We start from the raw sequence: 21,954 nt of genomic DNA on the forward strand, positions 1-21,954 counted from the left end.
GGAGTAGGAGCCTGTGGGATCCATCCCTGCCTCCGAAACCGGGCAAGGTGGAAGATGGCTGTAGGTTTTGTTCTTCTCCTGGCAGTTGGTAGCTGAAAGAAGTTTGGAAACCTTTGGACAAGGAGTTCTTGCTAAGAACCAGCTTTTCTAAACAAAATACCTTCCAAAATAAGTACCTTCTCAACTAAATGCGTATTTATGGTACATACAAAAAGCTATGCCTTTTTTTCCTCTGTAGCCCTCAAACTAGTTTTTGAAGTAAAGCATGAAGTAGGAAACTGAAAAACGTACCTTTGTTGCTTTTATTTTGCATCCACAGAGTTACTGTGTTAATTGCAAGAGCTTTTGTTGACTTAAAGTGTGTCTCAGGAAATTTTCGCTTACTGGTTTGCCACGCAGGAGTCATGCTAAGCAGTTCCTGCAGGGGCTCAGCGTGGAATGGACCCTTCTCAGATTTTCTCTTTTATGTAAAAATGCCTAATTTGTGTTGTTTGTAAGAGCTTACGGATGTAGCAGTTGGCACCAGAGGGGTTGGAAACTGCGGACAGGTATGGGACTGCTGTGCTGGGGCAAGGGGGAGCGCGTGGGGCAGCCACAGAGGGCTTGGCAGATCCTGGTCTCCTGACGGTGCAGGAGAGGTCCCCGAGACTGGAAATGCTGGGAGCTTGTGACTTTTGACAGCAGAAGGATGGCTCTGCTCTGCCTTCAAGGAGGCTTTGGGGGGACCTAACAGCAGCCCCTCAGCCTGTCGAGATGACAGAGCTAGGTTCTTCCTTGCAGTTGACCTTCGTCCTTGGATGTTTAAAGGCCTGGTCCATCCCTAGAGCAGTCCTGCCTGCACCAGGCTGGAGGAGAAACCTCCTGAGGTTCCTCAGCCTACATCATTATCCCAGTTACATGCTATAGCACTCCTAAATGCTATTTTTCCACGCCCCATCTATGAAAATGGAAAACTTCTTTAGACCTTGTGCTTTTTTCAGGAAAATCCTCTCTTTTTACATTGTTTTCTATTTTGGAACCAGTGTGCTCAGCTGGTCAGGATGCAGTAATCAGCATTGAAGTCCTGTAAAAGATTTCCTTTTAAAACAAGTTTTCTATTGATTGATAGCGACTGAACTGTCAGAGATCAAATCTGGATCTGTAAAATACGTTTTGAGGTAAAACAAGTTATGCAAGACTAAATAAGCGAATATTCACCTATAAACTTCTGTATCGGTCTTCTGAACTCTGACTGAAGACTGAATTCTACACTGAATCGGATTCACCTAAAGGAGGTTTCTGCTGGGCAGAAACTGGGCAAGCTTAAATCAGGTTGGGTAAAGGAGGTGGCGCATCTTGTCTGGGAGCCCTGAGAGCAAAGTTTGTCAGCTGAAAATACCTTACTGGGTCTTGATTTGCAAAAAGGTGCCTCTCTAATAATGTTTGTGGCATCATGAAAAAACCCCCAAACATTTATCACTCACGTTATTACAAATGTTAACTTCTGTTTCTCAAAGGAAAAAGACTCACATGTTTTATTCCTTCCATTTGCTCCTGTTCATGAAGGTAGGATTTGGCCTAAGGAGATGGAAAATAGCATATATTCAGTAAGAAAAAAAAAGTGATAAATGTTAACATTTTGCACTTGTTTACATTCTGCTGCCGTATCAGTGAAATAACTTTCTCTCTAAAGGTGCTGCTGAATTTACTGTCAGATTTTCTATTACAGGAAAGGGAGTGGGGTTTTTTACTACTATGAGAAATTTATGTATGAATTTATATACATATATATATATATATGTTTGTGTGTGTGTGTCTTTAGGGGTGTTTTGCTTTGTTTTGGTTTTGATGCCTGTCCGTAGTGGTATGGTGGCACGGGTAGATGCTGTGGGTAGAAGTTTAAGGAACCTGCGTCCAACTCGTTTTAGGTGCCAGTGATGGCTGTGACTCCCACCGCCGCGTGCTGCCTGCAGGGCTGGGGCACAGGGCTCTCTCCAGTGCCCAGAAAAGCCTGTCCGGAGGAGTGAAGCGTGAATTGCCTTCCTAGGGTTTTTTTTTTTCCTCCTTTCTTGGGTTTGGCGTATTTGCTGTTGGGTCTTAATCTTCATCATGTGCTTTCAGTGATGCTTGCAGTGATGGGAGCTGGAACCTGCGCCGTGCATTGTAACTGGAAGCTGATGGTGAGCTGTGCTGTGTGGTCATTCTATATTATACGATATAAAGTATTCTTCAGAACAAGAAGTGCCGGGAGATCCTCTGCCTTATCCATGTTGGGTGTCGTCATAGCTTTCATAATATTTTCCTTAAGTGAGAAAACTTGTTTGCAGACACATTGGGTTTTACATTTAGTAATGAGGTAGCTCCTCTTGCAGTGCAAGCTCACCTGGCAGCCCACAGTTACCAAACAGTGGAAATAGGGGGCATTTTAAAGATGGATTTTTATCTTCACAGAATCACAGATGGTAGTCCAACCCCCTGCCAGAGCAGGGTCACCCAGAGCAGGCTGGACAGGAACGTGTCCAGGCGGGTTTGGAATGTCTCCAGAGAAGGAGACTCCACCACCTCTCTGGGCATCCTGTGCCAGGGCTCTGCCACCCTCAAAGGAAAGAAGTTTTTCCTCGTGTTGAGATGGAGTTTCCCGTGTTCCAGTTTGTGCCCGTTGCCCCTTGTCCTGTCCCTGGGCACCACTGAGAAGAGTCTGGCCCCGTCCTCTTGCCACCTGCCCTTTAGATGTTGATGAACATTGATGAGATCCCCTCTCAGCCATCTCTTCTCCAGGCTGAACAGCCCCAGGTCTCTCAGCCTTTCCTCAGCACAGAGATGCTCCATTCTTTTGGTCCTCTCCATAGCCCTCCGCTGGACTCTCTCCAGCAGTTCCCCGTCCTTCCTGAACTGGGGAGCCCAGAACTGGACCCAGTGCTCCAGCTGTGGCCTCCCCAGGGCAGAGCCGAGGGGGAGGATGACCTCCCTGGACCTGCTGGCCACGCTCTTTTTAATGCCCCCCAGGAGACCATTGGCCTTCTTGGCCACAAGGGCACATCGCTGCCTCATGGGCAACTTGTTGTCCACCAGGACTCCCAGGTCCCCCTCTGCAGAGCTGCTTTCCATAAGTGAGTCCGTAAGTGGTGGGTCTGTAAGTGGCTGTTTCATTCGTGGTTTCTAGAAATAATAAAAACTGATTTTTATTTCTTTATTTGTTGCTAATATACATAGAGTACATGTTGTAAGCAAAGAGAAAACTTAACTTCTTTTTTATATCCTTGCAAGCTGTCTAGTAATTGTGAGGGACTTCAACCCACTTCAACAGTGTTCTGAAAGCCAAAATGGAGTGAGAATTTCCTTCTAATGTTTTGGGGTGGTTGTTTCTTTTATTATTTATCAATTTATTTATTTAGCTCTGTAGTCTTTTAAGGCCACGTAAGGAAAATTTTATTGAAAAATAAATGCAACTTGGGCTTTTTCATCTGTTCCCGATCATGGTAGTAGGGACATTATACTGAAACATCCCTTCACTTAACATAAGAGAATTAAACTACACTATACGTGGAGAGCTTAGTATTTCCAATTTAGAGATACCCCTGGAAGAAAACAGCCGAGACTATTTAAAGTAGGAATTTTTTTTACCCCTGACAGAGAAAAGCATTGGCATGTGTTGTCTCTCCTGCAGGGAATTCTCTTCTCGTTCTGAAATTTTTCAGTGTTAGTATTACTTGTGGAGATTATTTGATACTAAAATTTCCCTACTCATAGCTGTTAAAGGGCCATTTGAACATGATCATTTTATTGTAAAGATAATTTTAAGAAAATAAGTACTTTCTGAGCATTCATGTGCCTCTTTAGCTTTCCTTTCAGAACTGTATTTTACAGGAATTAGAAATAAATTCAAATTTTGCGATTGCATAGTAATTTTTTTTAATGTAAGTTGTATTTTCGGAATAATAATGCTTTGTTTCCAAAGAAGAATCATTTTATTTGGTTTTTCGTTTTTGTGTGTGTTCGTTTTTTTGCGGTTTTTATTACTTTTAATGGAGCTGAATTTCCAGTCCTCCAGCAAGGGAGCTGGCCCTTGCTTCCTTTGCGCCGGGCTTACGGATGGCCTGGATCCCATGGGTTTGCTTTGGGAATATTCTCGTTTGCCTCAGTGTACCTGGTTGGAAAAGAAAGAATGAATCCAGCTCCTCTGCTTTCGGGCAGGACAGAAACTGATTGTACTAAACTACTTATAAAGTGTATGAAACGCGTTTCTCTAGTATGCTGTGCAGTAATTATCTCAGTCACTGTGTGACTTCTTCATTTTGGAGCTTTGCAAGTAAGGATGGATGTGAAAAGCTTTCGGTATAAACTTTGACACTATTTCAGTGAAAAAATAGCTAATAACTGCACAGGGCAATGGCAAGCCCCCTGTGTTGCCCTTGCGCTACTTGCTGTATAAACGTAGGTCTGCGATTACTCCCACAGTTAAAATTGAAATTGATTTTTTTTCAAGAATTAGGTGGGGGTTTTTTCTGTGTATTGCTTGGAGTAGCACGCTGCAGAAGATGACAATGGTCTCCAAATCCAACTAAAGACTAAAAATCAACTTAAGATTAAAATTTAATAATGTTGTTAGGTATTGCTAAATAGTTAATAGACCATATTAAAAACACCTACAGTACAAATATTGCCTATAAATAATTACAGAATTTTATTAGCATTGTAATTAAGAGTGTGCTGGCTGCAAATGATACCTCACTAAGTGCAAAGAAAATTATGAAAAGTAAGCAGATGACTGGTAGCGTACTTTTTTCTAATATTAAATAGATTTTCCTAACCAGCAGGAGCTTAAACACTATTTAGCAGGTGGGGATCTGAAGATAAATGTTGTAGCAGGGACGTCTGCGCGTGTAATGCAACGGAGGCTTAAAGGAACAATATTTTATCAAAGAAAAAAAGGGGGTTTTATTACTGAGATACTACTAAGATGAGCATGAAACATTCTTTTATGCAGGGAAGCAGGAAAAAATGTTAATTAACTTCTCAAGGACCCTGAACCCTTCTGCTCGGCGCCACTTCTGGGGCTCAGCATAAGCTGATACGACAACGCTTAGCAAGTTTGTGCAATTTTCTTTAACTAAAACTTAGGCATGGTACAGAATGCCATCATATTCATATTTCCATCGTATTTTCTAAGCTTCTTTATCTTTCTGTATTTATTTTTTTCTCCAGCACCCAGTCCAGGTTTTTAACAAGCTTTCCTATTTCCACACTTTCACATGGAAATGGAGTATTTACCCACAGGACATTAAACTTTCATGCGTCCTTTCCGAATCTCACCCTGCTCATTAAGAAGATATTCTTCTGCAGTTCTCTCTCTCCTCAGCGGCTCGTTGTTTTCCCTGGCTTATGGGGCCAGGCACAGCAGCCCCCCTGGGAATGAGTGCGCTGCTCCTGGGCTTGGGCTGCCTCGGCAGGAGCTGGGGTGGTTGGAGGGGAAGGGAGGGCTCGTGTAGACGCAGCCATCCCGGCGAGCAGCCAGAGAAGTGGAGAGGGGTCACCAGAAGATGCGGAAGAGATGGCAATCAAAGTTGTAGAATCATAGAATGGTTTGGGTTGGAAGGGACCTTAAAGGTCATCCAGTTCCAGTTCCAACCCCCTGGCCTGGGCAGGGACAACTCCCACCAGCCCAGGTTGCTCCAAGCCCCATCCAACCTGGCCTTGAACCCTTCCAGGGATGGGGCAGCCACATCTCTAGCTGCTCCTGCATCTAAAAATCCATATTAAAGTACATTTGAAAGTTTAACAGTTGCTCCACCTTCATTTTTTTTTTTGCATAGAAGCTTGCTATGATGATTTCCTCAGGTATGAAATTCATCATTTGACTGTTGCAGCAGTATAATATTAACTTAAATTACTCACCAAATGGATAGATAAACACAGAAAATGATCAAAACTATTAGCCAGTTATAGAAACTACTTTGTTAGAAGGAAGCAGAGGCTGTATGTTGAGTGGTGGATTACCTGGAAAGGGCTGGATTTGTCGATGTGTTTATGTGAAGGAAGGTGAAGATACATTTATGTGTTTGCAAAGCCGTGGACTGCACAGATAGAGTGAGCGTCTATAAAAAGGTACCATGAGCAAACCAAAGTTGGTCTTCAGCTCTCCTGAGCATTTATGAACCATCTGCAGAACCTTAAATGAAGTGATGGACTGAATTACATCTGCAGCCTAGTCTTAAGCAGACAATTTGAAACATGTAATTCTGACTAGCAGTGAAACATCTCTTTGGTTGATGACATCATTGGGGGAAATAGGACTGAATATGGGCTATTGAATATTTTCTCGCATTTTACAGTGTGTGTTCTGTAGAATGCTTGTTACATGGTGTTTTGACAATTAATGTTTAGAGATTTTTGAGATGATCCTGTTTTATTTACATTTCATAGTAGTAAACGTTATCTTTGTACAGCCCCAGCTTCTCTTCTTGTCATAGTCTGTTAGAAAGTTCTTTTGATGTCATGGAACAGCAGCGCGGGTGGCCTTTCCCTTTCATATTCACGCCTTTTGCATCTGCCTGAGAGCTCCCGTCAGGTACCTTTGCGTCCTGTAAAAAAAAATAATGCTCTTGCCTGGCCAGAATCAGTTGTGTAGGAGTTCAGATCTCAACTCCATTACAGAGGAGAAAAGCAAATTCAAGGAGCGCTATTCTGGGGGAGGCTGGGGGATTAGGCTGTAAATAAGAGGGCTCATAACACACAGAGATAATCGAGTATCGTTTTGCGTTTGATCTTAATTACGTGGCCTGATGTAGAAATAAATACTTTAAATTGAAAGTAATGGAGATCTTCAAGGTAACAATAAAAACTCTGTGCTATGCTGAGGAAGAATAGAAAATTCCTGAGTGTTCTGTCAGGCTGTGCATGGCATAGAATAACCTTGAAAATGGCACAGAAAGGGGAACTCACCATTTTATCACAGCATATAAAGAACCGTTAATTTTCTGAGTAATTGTGCTGATTTTTTCCAACAATTTAGTCTTCATTAAAGATCAGAAAAAGTGTGGATGCTATTGCCATAATCAGTCAACACGTTTTAGCAGATAGTTGGAGGAGGAGGATGGACAAGCAGAAAGTCATTTGTGGGTTCGGAACATCTCATTGTTAGAGAAGTGCGTTTGAGTTGTTACTGCGATGCTTTCACGTGCCAGAAGGAAAGATTAAACTTTTCTTGGTCCCTTCTTACTTTCTGCGTGGTTTGCGAGAGATACGTTTGGTACTGCTGTTCTTATGGAAGTTACTGGATTTTATTTTGCTTTTGTTTATTTTCAGCATCACTGTATCTGAAAATGCCACTCAATGAAATGAAAACGTGGCGTTTAACTGTGGTGCTCAGTATAATGATTGTTAAGAGATTTCTTCCTTGAGCAGAGTATTGACTTCTCAAATGCAAATCCTGACATTGTGTGGTATTTTTAGCAGTGGTGTTTATTACATTCCAAAGCCCTTAATGCCTGAGCGATTTCTATATGAGTATGTTGCAAAATCTTTGGTGAAGATGGTGATAAAGCCATGAAACTGAAAATAGAAACTTTTCAAGATGTCTTCTCTTTTCTTGACAGAATTTTGCATATGAATGAATTTAAATGAATTAAAAGAATTGCATCCGCTGCATTATGTGGGGCTTTCTAGCAATGTTCCGTTTGGACGGTGAGTTTATGTTGCCCTGTCTTAAATAATTGATTTGTTTGTCCTTTTGTTTTCATAGGGGAGTTTTGTTGCCTGCATGACTGCCATTTTAAGGCAAATGGAGGACTATCACTACGCTCATTTAATCAAGACTTTTGGAAAGATGAGGTCAGATGTTGTGGTAAGTTTAACATGTTTTATCTGTCCATAAGATAGCTTAGCTTTTTTCCTGTTACTGTTTGTTAAATACGCTTGTGAAATGTAAACAAATGTGTTTGACATTACAGGTTTACTATAAAATTAATTAATAAAGCACTATGACTTACACATTTCTGAATATGCAAAGGACAAAATTAACCTTCGTGCCACACACAGGAATAGAGCTCCTCTCTGGAACGGTTCGATATTTTAAAAAGCAAGCGCTGAGACAGTGGGTTTGAGACAATTAAAAGAGAACATTAGGAAATAGTAGTGCTGAGCCATTACTAAAAATCTGTTTTGTTTAAGGAGAGAGGGGGGAAAAAAAAAGCTTTCTTGAGGAAAGAAAATTTCAGCGTTAAATCTTCCAGATGTCTCGATTTCATTTGTTTAAATAGCTTTTACTTACAGATCTGCTCACTTTACATTTTATACAAAACATTTTAACCTTAAAGATACCCTTAGTTGTTAAAGAAGCAATAATAATTGAAATTTGTCTTCTCGGAGTCGTTCGGTACCCTAACTAAGCCAACAACACAACTTAATTAGAGCATAATAGAAGAGAGTTTATGGCTGAGGAGCCAACTCTCTAATGACCTGAAACTGTCCTTGCCATATGGCAAGTGCCTGCCGCAAAGTACCCACCAAACCTGTTGGCTGAGCTCTATCAATTAGCGGATGACCTGAATCCTGCTCAGCTTTGTTACTTTACCCGCTTCTCGTAGCCGCTTTCGGCAGCTTTCGCCTGTATTTTAATCTTCAGGGTGGTCTTTGTTTAGGTCCCTGTCTTCCTTCCAAACCCAGCCTAATAAAACTCAGGGTCTTTTCCTTGCTTAATTTCTTGATGTTTGGACTTTCCACTTTTCCTTTATGTCTTTAATTTTAGTTCTTCTTAGTTCTGCTTGTATTATAGAATCACAGAATGGTTTGGGTTGGAAGGGACCTTAAAGACCATCCCGTTCCACCCCCCTGCCCTGGGCAGGGACACCTCCCACCAGCCCAGGTTGCTCCAAGCCCCGTCCAACCTGGCCTTGAACCCCTCCAGGGATGGGGCAGCCACAGCTGCTCTGGGCAACCTGGGCCAGTTCTGCAAGATCTGAGCTCTTTGCCCTTGTGCCAGTTTTCAGATAAGGTGTGTCCTGGTTGCTCAATTTGTACCTGAGCTGTCATTACTAAAGTACAGAGCTTCAGGAGAGCGAAGGCAAAGTCCAGCTGCAAAGAACAGCAGAAGGGCATCGCTATATTGGAAGAGTTGCTTCCCAGTTAGCCTGCTTCGGGTTCTCAGAGCACTTCCATGGGTAGTCACTTGGTTTTCCACTAATAATGAAACATTCCCAAGCTCAGTGCAGCTGGTGGAGTGAAAAAAATGGTTTTAGCATCCAGAAAAGACCTGAGTATTAAGGTTAATGAAGCCAAATATTTCTGTACTTTTAAAGTGGTTCAAACCATTTGGCTCTGGAAAAGGCAAACTGATTATAGGGTTTTATATGGAAAAAGGTAAAAGCAGTTTGCTCTTAAAACATGTAATGGAAAAATGCAGAGGGAAAAATACTGGTTAGGAAATCTGTGGTTGTTCTAATGGCAATAAAAGCGTTTATTTTAAAGTCTTGCTTTTTTTGGTCTAAATTGTCTGAAAGGTGGTTCTGTAGGTCAGATCTTTCTGGGTGAAAACAAAGGAGTAATTATGTATTTGAAATTTGGCAAGTGCTGTATTTATAATTGCTTGTGTTAAGAGTTTGATTTATGTCGGTGCAGTGCACTGGGATACATGAAGAATCACTTCTTACTTTTGTCTTGACTCTGTAAATTTGTCCCTTTCTGCCTGTTCTTGGGCTGTGTAGCTGAAATTGTTCAGTACTGTTAAAATCAAATTTTCCATCAGCATGTGTGCTATTCGACTACTTGTTTTCCACGGGTGTGCCACTTGACTGTCATTTGTATTAGCAGATATGCTAATCCAGTCTTGGTGTTTGGCTGTAATACTTTTTATATCTTTCGTTAAAATACACCTTTTAAATGTTTTAATATTGTTGTTGCTTAAATGGTAATGTATGTTAATGGAAACTAAAGTACACGGTAAGCTGGTAAAACATTAAATGGGTAATATGTTAATGGTAGAAAATGCTACCTTAAACTGACTTTAAAGTATCAATAATATAACTGAAGGTGTGGAGTGGCGAGGTATAATGGCAGAATATTGTTGATCCTGTGATAAAAGGAAACCGCAGTGTGTAAACTAATTTTTCTTCCTTTTTTTTTTTTTTTCTTTTTAAACCTAAATAAAACTGATTGAGTCATCATTTAGGACAAAAGGTTGAGGATACAATCCAGTCTCTCTGTTGAAGAGAAAAGCTTGCGTAACCTTTTCAGTGAGAACCAAAGTGAGGAGTTACTGTTCTCGGAAGTCTTTCTTCACAGATGAGATTTCATTGTTAATTTGTAACCCGCGTCTTGCCCAGTATTCTATGTTTCAGCATCAGAACTGGTGCCCAAGGGGCTCTCCCAGGAGCATTGCCTCCTTGACCGTTGCTGTGGTTCGAGTTTGCCCCTGTTCCTCTCTTAGAGCTTTTGCCTTGTTCTCTTTTCAGTGGTGGGATGCTACTCAACTTTACTGGATGTGTGTAGTCCTTGCTACTGTATGGTTTGGGTGGAAGAAAACCCCTTTCCTCATTTCTTCATTTAACTTTTCATGATTTTTTACCATTTCTTTTTAGTCTTGACAATTTTTTGAGCCAGTGCTGTTTGACTCACCCATCAGAGCTTAGGATCCATGAGTGTTTCCATCAAACCTGATTTCCCTGCATAGGGAAGTGATACCTGCATCTCCTGTTACAGGGTTTTCAGTTTAATCGCAAAGGCATAAAGAAGCAGCGATTTAGAACTGAAACTAGATTAATTCAAAGAGAAATGAATAGGGTTTTTTTTTTTTAAAAAATACAAGAAAAAAGGAGAACTTAAGTGAAACTTTGGTTGCTTATTCACCGTTGGAGACCCTTAAATCTTCCTTCAGCATGAGCTCTTGCTCAACCAGAAGTTGCCTGCCCAGTGCTGGAATTGCTGGAGGAAACTTTATGACCTGTGTTATGTAGGTGTCAGTTTTAGATTATTGTATTGGTCTTATTTGGCCTCAAAAATATTAGAAAATATGAGGTGGAATGCAATAAAACCAGTCTTGTATCTCTCCGCAGAACAAATTGTTTAGATTCATTAAGGTATTTCTGTTCAAAGAGGAATTTCTTACTGTCAGGCCTGCTATCATCCTGAGATGAAACATCATCTGAGATCAGTGAGGTTATTTCTGGGACTAACGGATCTCTCTCCCCTTTTTACTTGGTAAAATTGATGCTCAGTTGAGACATATGTGGTAGTGGTTGACAAAAAAGAATATGCTAATGTTTTGCCATGTGGAGTATCTCAGTATTCCTCCCTAAAGGCCTTCAAGACAACGTCCTGGAGTCCGTGAAGTATGGAGAAAGACAAGCTCTGTCGGGATTTTAGATTACAATTTTCTGCATCTCCATTTTCTTCTCCCCCTTTAATATTTTGCAGTCCTAGACCTTGGGTTTTCACGTGAGTGTGTGCGTTGGTGGGTGTTGTACGTCCTTTCCTGACAAAGCTTTGGCCAACCGGAGATGGAGCGGGTGATTGTATGGCTGGAGCAGACTCTTCTTTGCGGGATGTGACGTGGGTCACGGGGGGTGCCCCGTGGTGGTGGGACCCCGCAGAGGCAGCCCACCCACAGCCACCCACGGTGGTGGAGAGGGGACTCTCCAGAGACAGCCTGGTAGCGGGGCTCAGTGGAGGTTCAGCTGTTGCCCTGAAAAGCTGAGCATATTTGATGTCTGACCGCTATACCTCAGGACTCAGCAAAGCTGAATTTTCATCAACTTGGCCTTAAGTTTGAGTTCCTACATGTTTTAGATAGTTATTTTTATTAGGCTTGAGAATTTATTGAAGAAACTCTTTGAAATCCAGGTCGTGAAAAATACACATATCGGGGTGTGATGCTCAGCAGTCCGAGGGGGGTGGAATTGTCTAAGCCTCCTCCGTCACCATCTACCCGCTTACAGGGCTGAGCGTACTCCGTTTTCTTTCGGTAATTGGATGGGAATATTGAAGGGGTCCCATCTATTGTGAATTTTGCGTCCTTGGCATATTAAATAGGATTTTTATTTTTAGTTGAGAGAGATCTGAGTTGCAGCCCTTGCTCCTTTAGTACAGGTTTTTTATCATTTTTTAATGCTCAGAACAGTTTTTTCTGCTTCTAGGTGTGCTGAAAATAAGCAGGCTCTGCAGCAGCACAGCATGCACTGATAGCTTCCCTTCCACTCCCACCTTCACCCCAAAAAAGCTGGGTTTTGCTCCTAATATGAGGTTAATTCATAAAGAATCAGAGAATCATTGAGGTTGGAAAACACCTTTAAGATCATCGAATCCAACCGTAAACCATTTGCTTTTCTATAAGAAAGATAAAATGGAAATACATAAAAATACGTAAAACAAATACAGGTTAGCATCAGAAGCTTTTTATTTGATCAATGATTAGATTAGTTGTTACAGAGCATTATTTAAAGTACCTGTGTGAAAGTAAGACTATTAAACTGTAAATATCAGTAGATTAAAATGTAGAGCTGAATCGGCAAAGTAGGTCAAATCGCATGTGGCACAACCTCCAGTGTCGGTAACGAACGTGAGTCATCAACAAAGTGTATGAAAATTCATCTACCGTCACATGCAGCTTGATCAGCAAAGTGCGCAGAGGCTCAGCAGCTGAAATAAAGTGTAAGGCAGAGTTTGCTACAAGAAATCAGGAAAGTAGACATCTGTATTCATAAAATATTAAGGGGAAAAAAAAGCCCAGTGAGCTCAAATCTGCCCTCTTGGGTTGGTGATGACCCTTCCCGTGGAGCCGCTTCCACCAGCGTTGCCGTTACTGAGCTGTGAAGCGGCGTCAGTGAGAAAATCCCCTGCTACCTGCAGCTGTAAAAAAGCACTCGCTCAAATCAAGTCCTGTGTAATGCTCGGGCAGCAAAACAACATGCAACGTGATTATTAGAAATTACGTAACTCTCTCACCAAAATACACGAAAAATGAGCAGCAAAATATGCAGTTGGATCTCTTAAATGAAGAGGCGTTTTGCTGAGCTACTGGAGTGTGTGTCTGGGGTGAATTTTGCCTTACGCCACAGTAACATCTCCTTAACCACGAGCAGTTCCAGGTTTTATCTCAACCCAGTTACTGTCAAAACGTCTTTACTGATGTTGGGTTGTTGGGAGTGGTTTTGGTAAAATAACAGAGGAGTTATTTTATTAGTATTACACATTTTTGGGTTAAAATGTGTCTTCCGTGGTTGCTGATGCTCTGTTGGCGCTCTTTGGCCTGGGTGTCTCCTTGGGTACCAGGAGCTGGGATGCAGAGCATCCCGAAGCATCCCTCGTGCCGTGCACGCAGCAGAGCTGCGTAGGCTGGAAATTCACGTTGCTTCGCGATCTCGATGTTGTGTCCTCAGGATCTCTGCAGCTCCCTGCATCCCACCGACTGTGAATTTCTGAGCCAGGAAAAACGTCTTAACAGAACAAGGAATCAAAAGATAAAATGTGACGAAGAGACTGGCTCTCACACATGAAGAAATACTTACGAGAGCACTAACTTCATATTTGTTTCTCACTGAAAAGGTTACATAAAAACCAGCCTTAGTTAAAAGTCCAGCAAATGTAACATTTTGGGGTTTTTTTTGTGTAGGCATTTGACATTTTAAAGATAGATGAGATAAATACCATTACTGAGAAGCTGTAGCAAAGGAAAAATATTCTAACCTTGGAATAAAAGTTCATTTTTATCTCTGTGTGAAATGGATCAAGGACTTTTTTGCATTACGTTCTTTTTTCCCCCTTTATCTTTCTCTGAGCATTTGATATTACTCAAATTGTTAGATAGCAATTATAGATTCCCAAATTGTAGGAGATGATTTACATTGTAAAGTACACGAGGTTTCTCTTCCAGAGAGGTGTTTGTTTATATCTGTGTAGAAATAAATTGGTTTATGCTACTAAATTAACTTTGTTCTGGGTGAGGTTTTCACTGGCAGAAGCAATTACTGCTGCTCCCTTGAGGCAGAGTTTCAGGTTGGCCCAGCCATTGCCGTCGTCTGCCCCGGGTCGGGGGTGATGTGCCCCACCACGCGTGACCTGTGTCCGCTTTTGAACTAGAGCATATATTTTTTAATAAATAGATAATCTTGGTTTCAGGCAATAGAAAATTCCAGAAGGGTATTCGCCAGGGGAGGGAAAACGCATCAACTGATTCCGGGGAGTATTTTTAGTGTAATTGTAAGATTAAAATTAATAACTTAGCTTTTTTTTTTCTCTTTCCATCTACCAGTGTGCCTCTAACAACTTTCCAACATACTCGTGCATACGCTACACTACACACTGCACAAGAAGGGACTGTAAGACTTTGTCTGTGCTATAGAAAATAAATTATTTTTTTCGTCAGAAACTGCCTTTGGATAACTGGCAAACCAGTGCTTGTTCCCGGGTAATACCAGGGATTGTTTACAATGTAGGATTACTATTGTTATCATTTCTGAAAAGTTTAAATAGAATTATTGCAGGATTTATGTATGTCATATATAAATATGCCTTACTAGGATTTATGCATGTTGTGTATGAATAATGGCTTTTTCATGAAGCGGAACAGTAAGACACGTTTTGAATCTAGTCATTAATAACTGACACTATCACTTGTATTTTTTTGATCTAGAAGAGTGGTCCTCTCCAAATATTTTCTCTTCTTTTAGGATTTTCTGATGGAAACATTCATCATGTTCAAGAATCTCATTGGGAAGAACGTCTATCCCTTCGACTGGGTGATAATGAACATGATGCAGAATAAGTAAGTACAGAGGGAAAAGCTGGAGCTCTCCGCGATGGCTAGTTCATGGTTGATCTGAAACAACAGTGTTGCTTGGAAACAGTAAAACACAATGCGGCAGCTGGGGTGGGTTGGGGTTTTTTTCCTTCTCCGATGCAAATAATCATTTAAAAATTGGCTTTGGAGATTGCAGGGCAGTGTTTTAGTGGCCTGTCTGGGGGCTTTTGGAGTCCACCACAAATTAAGGGTGGCATCATTCCGAGAGCCAAAATTTTGGAACAAAGTGCAGGTGCAGTAGGGATCTGTAGATGCAATAATTAAATGTATTCCTTTGGGAATAAAGGATATGTTTTGCATATGACCTCAAACACTAGTGGTTATCATATGCTGACATCGAGTTCTCTATTCTGGAATATTTTCAGCGGTATTAAGAAGAAAGAACTGAAAGGGCATTTTAAATCCAGATTCCATCAGCCCGGTAATGAAGAGACAGGCTGCAAATGTTTCTAATCCCCTTTTCTTTGCTCAATAATCGCAGCATTGTCATTATTTAGCATGCCTTTGTGCAATATTTTATGTCCGTGACATTTATTAAGTGTGTCAAATGTTTTTATGTGTACTGTGATGAAAGTATAGGGAAAAAACATTATATTTACTGGTTGCCTGGAGAAATCTCGTCTGTGCTTACTGGTAGCTACCATGGCTATAAAGTTGTCAGTGTTTACTTATATAAAATCCTGAACCACAGTTCCTACTCTCATTTTAAAAACACACCATAACTTTAATCTTGGCTTCTGAAGTCTCCTTAACCGCCTAATAAAATCCATTCTTAATAAATACGAGTTAGGAGATTCAGCCGTCTTTTGAGTTAAAGCCACTGGTTATGGGCGCGCACTTCTGTGTGGCTGCAGCTCGCAGAGCACCCGCTGGTATAAATGAAGAGCCCTTTGAGATTAGCTGATGAGGAAGATATAAAGTCCATTGGGTTTCTTTTTTTTTTCCTTTTTTTCTTTTTTTTTTTTTTTTTAATTTTGAAAGTGGTTTCGGTTCGAGAACTCCCAACTGTCTTGAGAGTCGTGTTGCAGGTGCTTGGGAAACCCTCCCAGCGTGTGCTACCTGGCGTCCCTTCGAACAGGAGAATGCCTCTGCGCTTTGTGCGGTGTTTTAAGAGGTTGAAATACGACTGGGAAGGTCTGTGTTTGGACACCGGTGATGCCAGTTAACCAGTTATACGGCACTTACAGTGGTGTGGGCAATATTGCGCTGACTCTTCCCCCAGATGTACCTTCACAATACCGCCAAATGACCTCTCAGTGTTCATTAAGTTGGGGATTTGACCACCTTTTCTTTTGTTTTTTTTTTTTTTTTTTTCTAAACTGTGGTATTAGGGTCACAGGAACGAAAGAGCACAACTATAGAAGGAGCCTTTCCCTTCCCACCGTCTTTGGTTTAAAGCACAAAAGGATCCTTCCCAGGCGGCTCCTCACTCCGAAAATTCGGAGTAATACAAAGTGTGATGCAGAGGGCCGCAGTTAAGATAGGGGCTTTGATTTTCTGATCGTTAAAAATAGTCTTGTCTTCTTCCCGTGCTGAACATTGAGTCCTGAAGAAGCAGGGATGTGTTGTTAAGATCTCTGATTCTTACTGAATAACCTCAGTACCCATAAAATATTTGACTGGTATTTAAAGTGAAAAACAAAAGACGTTTTCACGTCTTTCTGGTGTTGATGAATATCTGCAGAAGTGCTAAAGGGGGTTGTTCGTCTCTAATTTACAAGTTCATTTTCATTACACCAGCTCGTTTGTAAATGCTTCTGAATTGATTTGAGTGCTTTTCATTTTTCCTGTTGAAGCTAATGCGGTTTCCAAAACCAGAAAGCCGCATTGTAAAATACCTTTTTGTCCATCTGGTCCATTTGTCTTCACCCCTATAAACTTTTATTGAAGAAAACCAGGGAAAATTGAAGAACAAATTCTGTCTTTTAAAGCTACCACATCCTCTCCATAGAAATACCTCGGAATTTGCCATTTTGTGTCGCTCGTGCGTTTCTGCAGATCGAGTATTTCTGTGCCATAAGCCAAATTAAGTGAGCTAATTTTTAACTATATCCAGAATGCTTGTGAGTTCGTTGGTTTCTCTGTATGAAATACATCCAGTAGTGTGAAACAAAGGGTCAAAAAGATACCAAGCTGGAGATTAGACCTCTAAGCCCCCACTGCATGCAGTGGAGAGACCAGTCCCTTAAGGAGAGGTCTCTTCACCTTCATGGCAGAGGCAGCCCAGGCCACTGGTTTGCTTCCAGATAGCCAGTAGAGGGTTAAAATATTCTGGCTGAGGTAGAGTTGTAGCTGCGGGGGAAGAGGGGAAACGGAAAAATGTGCGTGAACAACTGTGTTAGAGGGAATATTTGCAAATACATAGAATCATAGAATGGTTTAGGTTGGAAAGGACCTTAAAGCCCACCCAGTGCCACCCCCTGCCCTGGGCAGGGACACCTCCCACCAGCCCAGGTTGCTCCAAGCCCCGGCCAACCTGGCCTTGAACCCCTCCAGGGATGGGGCAGCCACAGCTGCTCTGGGCAACCTGGGCCAGGGGCTCACCCCCCTCACAGCAAACAATTTCTGCCTCAGATCTCATCTAAATCTCCCCTCTTTCAGTTTGAAACCGTTCCCCCTTGTCCTACGGCTCCCCTCCCTGCTCCAGAGTCCCTCCCCAGCTTTCCTGGAGCCCCTTAAGGGCCTGGAAGGGGCTGGAAGGTCTCCCCGGAGCCTTCTCTTCCCCAGGCTGAACCCCCCCAGCTCTCTCAGCCTCTTGTCATGTTCAGTTAAAATTTGGTACTACACTTCTTTGAACTTTACTTTACTAGTAAGATACCTATGTACATAAATATATGCACACTCATTAACAGTCCCAGAAATTGCTCTCGTTCTGTGTACATTGCCCACGTGTTTTTGGTACCGTGCATCACAACTTCGGGCTCCTCTCTCTCTCCTGTCCCCGCAGCGTGTGCTGTGCCAGGCACAGGATTGCTTCCATGCTCAGCACGCCTTTGTTTCCCTAACACAGATAGTCACGCTGTGTTACCACCTATCGTGCTGAAATGAACACAAAAATCTTCATCTCTAATGAGATAACTGTTGCTTTTTTGTTCTTAGATGTGCCACTTAATACTCTATTTACTGACTTCTCTAATTTAATTAAAACCAGGGTCTATTGTTTCAACAAAGCGATTTGTTAATTAGCGGCCCAAGGTTTTGAATGTTACTGATTTCATGTAATCCTTTGGTTTGACACCAAGATGTTCGAGGTGGCATTGGTTTGCTGGCTGTGACGTGGCAGTCGCAGTGTAGGTTCCCCAGGTGCTGCACAACGAAGGTTGTCAGAGGGGGTAAAAGAGAAGGATATTCCAACTTATGCTATGGTTTTTCCTCTCACTGTCAAATTTTGGTCCAAATCAGCTGCTGTTTTACAGTAAACAACAATATCCAAGTAACAGAGATAGAAAGAAACATTGATGAGGGGGTAACAGAGATGAACAATAGACCATAGTGCCTATGTTTGAAACAGCTTCTTCTAGGAGAAGAGCAAGAGGCTGTGTGCTTAACCCAAAAAACAGGATGCCCAAAAGGCCAGTACCAGCCAGCACAGTACTTTTAGGGGTGGTTGATTGAAAAGACCATCCACATAGTATTTAATAATTAAGTCTTATTCCATATATTGGCTCAAAATGACCATTGCTTTTGGGTAAATCTAAAGAAGAGAGAAGACAGAAAGGCAGGAAGAGAAGAAATGGTCTTTGGCTACATAAAGTTTTGCAGCAGAGTGGATGGGAACAGCCTTTGAATAGCCACGGTGGATTGCCTAAGAAATATTGGCCAGAAACTGTAGCAAGAAACATCGAAGCTGGAGGCTGGGGGAGATCCTCCGGCAGCGAGCGCTGCGGTGGATCGCTCGGGGCGCTGCGAGGTCTCCAGCAGCAGGGGTGTTCAAAACCAGTTTGACGAGCATCTGTTAAGGTGCTGGTTATAGGTGATCTCTAGGGAGTCGCCTTGAGCCCTGTCACTCTGGGTGCTGGGCTGCGACTCGGTTTGCTTTGCAGGTAGGTGTGTGTCTGTGGGGTCTGCAGCTTTGCCGGAGAGCCACAGCCGTGCTCGGCCACCCGCGTCCCCGCAGGGAGTCCCCTGCCTGCTCCTGTGTCACCAAACCGCTGCCTGCCCCAGTGTCACCCACTCCCCGCCTGCCCCGCGTCTCGGTGTCTGTCGCTCACTCAGTGCCATTTCTCCCTGTCGGACCACGCTAGCACGGTGTCTAGTTTGGATTTATGGAGCTTTTCATCTGTTGCGTTTTCTTTTTCGACGGGAATTTTTAAGCCTGGTGAACTCCCGGCAAATTGTTACTAAATGTATTCGTGATCACGGTGCCTAAAAATAAGGATGAGCCAAGACAACTTCAAAAGAAAAAGCTACTTGTAGTTGTAAATATTGCTGGTGGAATTTGCGAATAATTCTGTTTGAGATACTTGGGCACCTTTAAATTCCATCTGCCATCAGGTTTATCTGTGTGCGTATTTTCAGGAAGAGTTATTCCTATTAAGGGAAAGGCATAATATCACTGGATTAAAAGGAAGTGTTTTTATCGGCGGTGTTGACAGCTGCTGCCACAGCCGCTCGGTAGCAATCCACCAGCTGCTGGATAATGACATTTAGGCCTGATCTTCAGCCACTGTGGTATTTTTGTCCCGCAGGTCTCCGTGATAAACTTAAATAGCTGTATTTAATAGTTACAAGGAGCCAGGAGGTTTTCCCGTGTCCCAGGACAGGCATGAGGAGAGCGCCGGAGGCAGAGCCTGCACCCCAGGCGTCTCCTGCAGGAAAATGCACTCGAGGAGTTTTAACTGTAAAAGTAGTTTAAAAAAAAAAATAAAGATGTGATTTTGTATTGTTTACATTTTTCCCTTCTAGATCGTGTTTGGAAATGATTCAGAAACGTTTTAGAAATTGTTTTTAACTATTGTCATAAACTGACAAGCTAAACTTAGGTTTCTCTTAAACAGATAACTGAGAGCATGAAAACAGTTCCTGGATGTTTTTGTAAATGAAAATAATTTAGTCTTTGGTCTTACTTTTGGCATTTGAGACAATCGGTTCCTTTGGTAGACCTTATGATATATTAATTTGTAGCTACTACTTTCATCTGCAGCTGTTCCAGTGGAAGCTGAGCTGCCGATGAAAAATGAATTTGCTGTTTTCTGTTCTATTTTTTTGTGTCTAATGTCCACATTTACATAAAATACCTGGTTATTTTGCCTTTTGAAGTCAGAGAAAAAGGGATGAGATGCTTCTCGGTGAGAGGGATGTTTCTTGTGCTTAGGTTTTTTTTCCCAGAGGAAATACATCTTGCGGAGGGAATCAGGCGGGTGTTACGTGCTCCCCACCGGTGCCGCATTGCCTTTGCGGGTGGGTGGAGGTGGGTTTCCTCCTGAAACCCCAGTCCAGAATCTTAATGAATTTACTGTGTTGAAAAACCAAAAAAAAAAAAATCTTGCAAAGAGGAGAAGGAAGGATCCGGGAGATACGTCTGGTAAACATGTACCTTTTTACTGTTGCTGGAGGTGGCGTATAGATGTTTATTTTTGGAGCTTCCAGGGAAATGTAGGCTGTTCTGCTCCGTGGTTGTCATAGCAGTACCTGTCAGATCTATACTGCGCCTTCAGAATTAACCTCGGCTACGTATGTGACTGTCCATCACTGGTTTGCAGACACTGGAGTGGTTTTGAACTGAAGCAAATTTTTGCGTAACTGTGTGAACCTTAAACTGTAGCACAGGCTTCAGTTGCCTGAGAGTTATTCTTACTGACAAGTAACCCCAAAGCCAAAATAAAATTGGTTTTTAGCTTATTGAAATTTTACTTAATTGCAATATCCTGCTAGGCTTTATACAGGTATATAGGAAAAAAAAAAAACCAACCCTAATGTTTTTAATAAATGTATGAAAATAGGCTCTTTGCACTTACATAATTGACCAGTCAAGTCGCATCTGTCAAATTAGGTGCAAGTGCAAAAGCTCCTCTTTAAAATCCATCCCAGGCTACTGATGGGTGGAGGTGTGGTTTTCACAACAGTCCGGGAGGATGACAAAGGTTCTGCGTAGAAAACTACGGAAAAGGCAGAGGCACAAGACAATTTTAGAGACTATCAAGTAATATCAGGCATATGGGGAGCGGGGGGGAGGGTGAAGCACAAAAAAACTTTGCAACCATTGCTTCCTTTTCCAAAGCCCCTGCATAGACCGGTGTTCCCACCTGCATTAATCCGACGTACAAAGAAATTATTAGTAGATGTGACTTGAAAGCTTGCGCTTGGAACTGGGGCACTGATCATTAAAATATTTACTCAATATGTGTTGTTACGGAATGTGGGAACTGTTTTACATTTCCAAATAGGATATTGTGATGAAGAAAAGTGTTTGAAATGCAATTATATTTTGTATTTTAGGATGTGTTGTTTCAAGAAGGGTGAACAGTTGGAAAAGCTTTCATTAGAAGGAATTGGCACTACTTTTCCTGACTATTAATACGTTTGCTGTAGGACTCTGTGCTTATTTGGATAGTTAAAGAGTCCAGACTTGCAACTTGGACAACAGAATAATTTTATTTAGGGCTGGAATGAAATAAGACTTCAAATGGGAGCAATTTTGTTTTTCTTCAGTGCCAAATATTTCTCTGTATAGAGAAACCTCCCGCTATTTACCATATCTAGTTTAAGGATAAAAATTTTCAAAGCATGTAACTTCTTTAGGAGACAGTTTTCAAAATCGACTCACGTGCCCAAAAGTTTGGTCTTCATCTGTAAATAAAAAAGATGAATGCATGTTGATAAATTTTATAAAGATACGGTTTCTGTATATGGAGAGAATTTTTCTTGCTGTCCATAAAACCTGGTTGCGTAATGTACTGACCTTTTCAGTAAAGACCTTGCAGGATTTTTGGTTTAGTATTGTACCTGTCAAATTAACTGGACCTGGGAGTAAAACGAATGTACTTGGCTATGTTTAAAATAACACGGGGTTTTTTTTCTTACTCAAAAGGCTGAGATTCCTTGAAGGAATATGCTTCAGCGAGTGCTCTTTTCTCTTGATGGTTTCCGTAGTGGGAGGAGAGGAAGCATCCCCCGTAGCAGGTTATTTTATCCCAGCCATTAGGAGTTAGGAACGCTGTGCCTGACGTGGGTGGTATAGCGAT

General features: G+C 41.9%; 1 protein-coding gene across 2 annotated transcripts in view; it reads left to right on the forward strand.

Annotated features, from left to right (window-relative positions):
* The window catches only part of DOCK1 (dedicator of cytokinesis 1), a 323,977-nt gene that overhangs the window by 176,050 nt on the left and 125,973 nt on the right, over nucleotides 1-21,954 (forward strand). For both annotated transcript variants that reach the window (XM_054206749.1, XM_054206750.1), the window contains exons 28-29: nucleotides 7,721-7,822; nucleotides 14,640-14,734. In XM_054206749.1, the coding sequence (XP_054062724.1) occupies nucleotides 7,721-7,822; nucleotides 14,640-14,734 (197 nt within the window). The remainder of the gene's footprint in view (nucleotides 1-7,720; nucleotides 7,823-14,639; nucleotides 14,735-21,954) is intronic.

The sequence above is a fragment of the Rissa tridactyla genome, chromosome 6 (assembly GCF_028500815.1).
Source record: "Rissa tridactyla isolate bRisTri1 chromosome 6, bRisTri1.patW.cur.20221130, whole genome shotgun sequence".
NCBI lineage: Eukaryota > Metazoa > Chordata > Aves > Charadriiformes > Laridae > Rissa > Rissa tridactyla.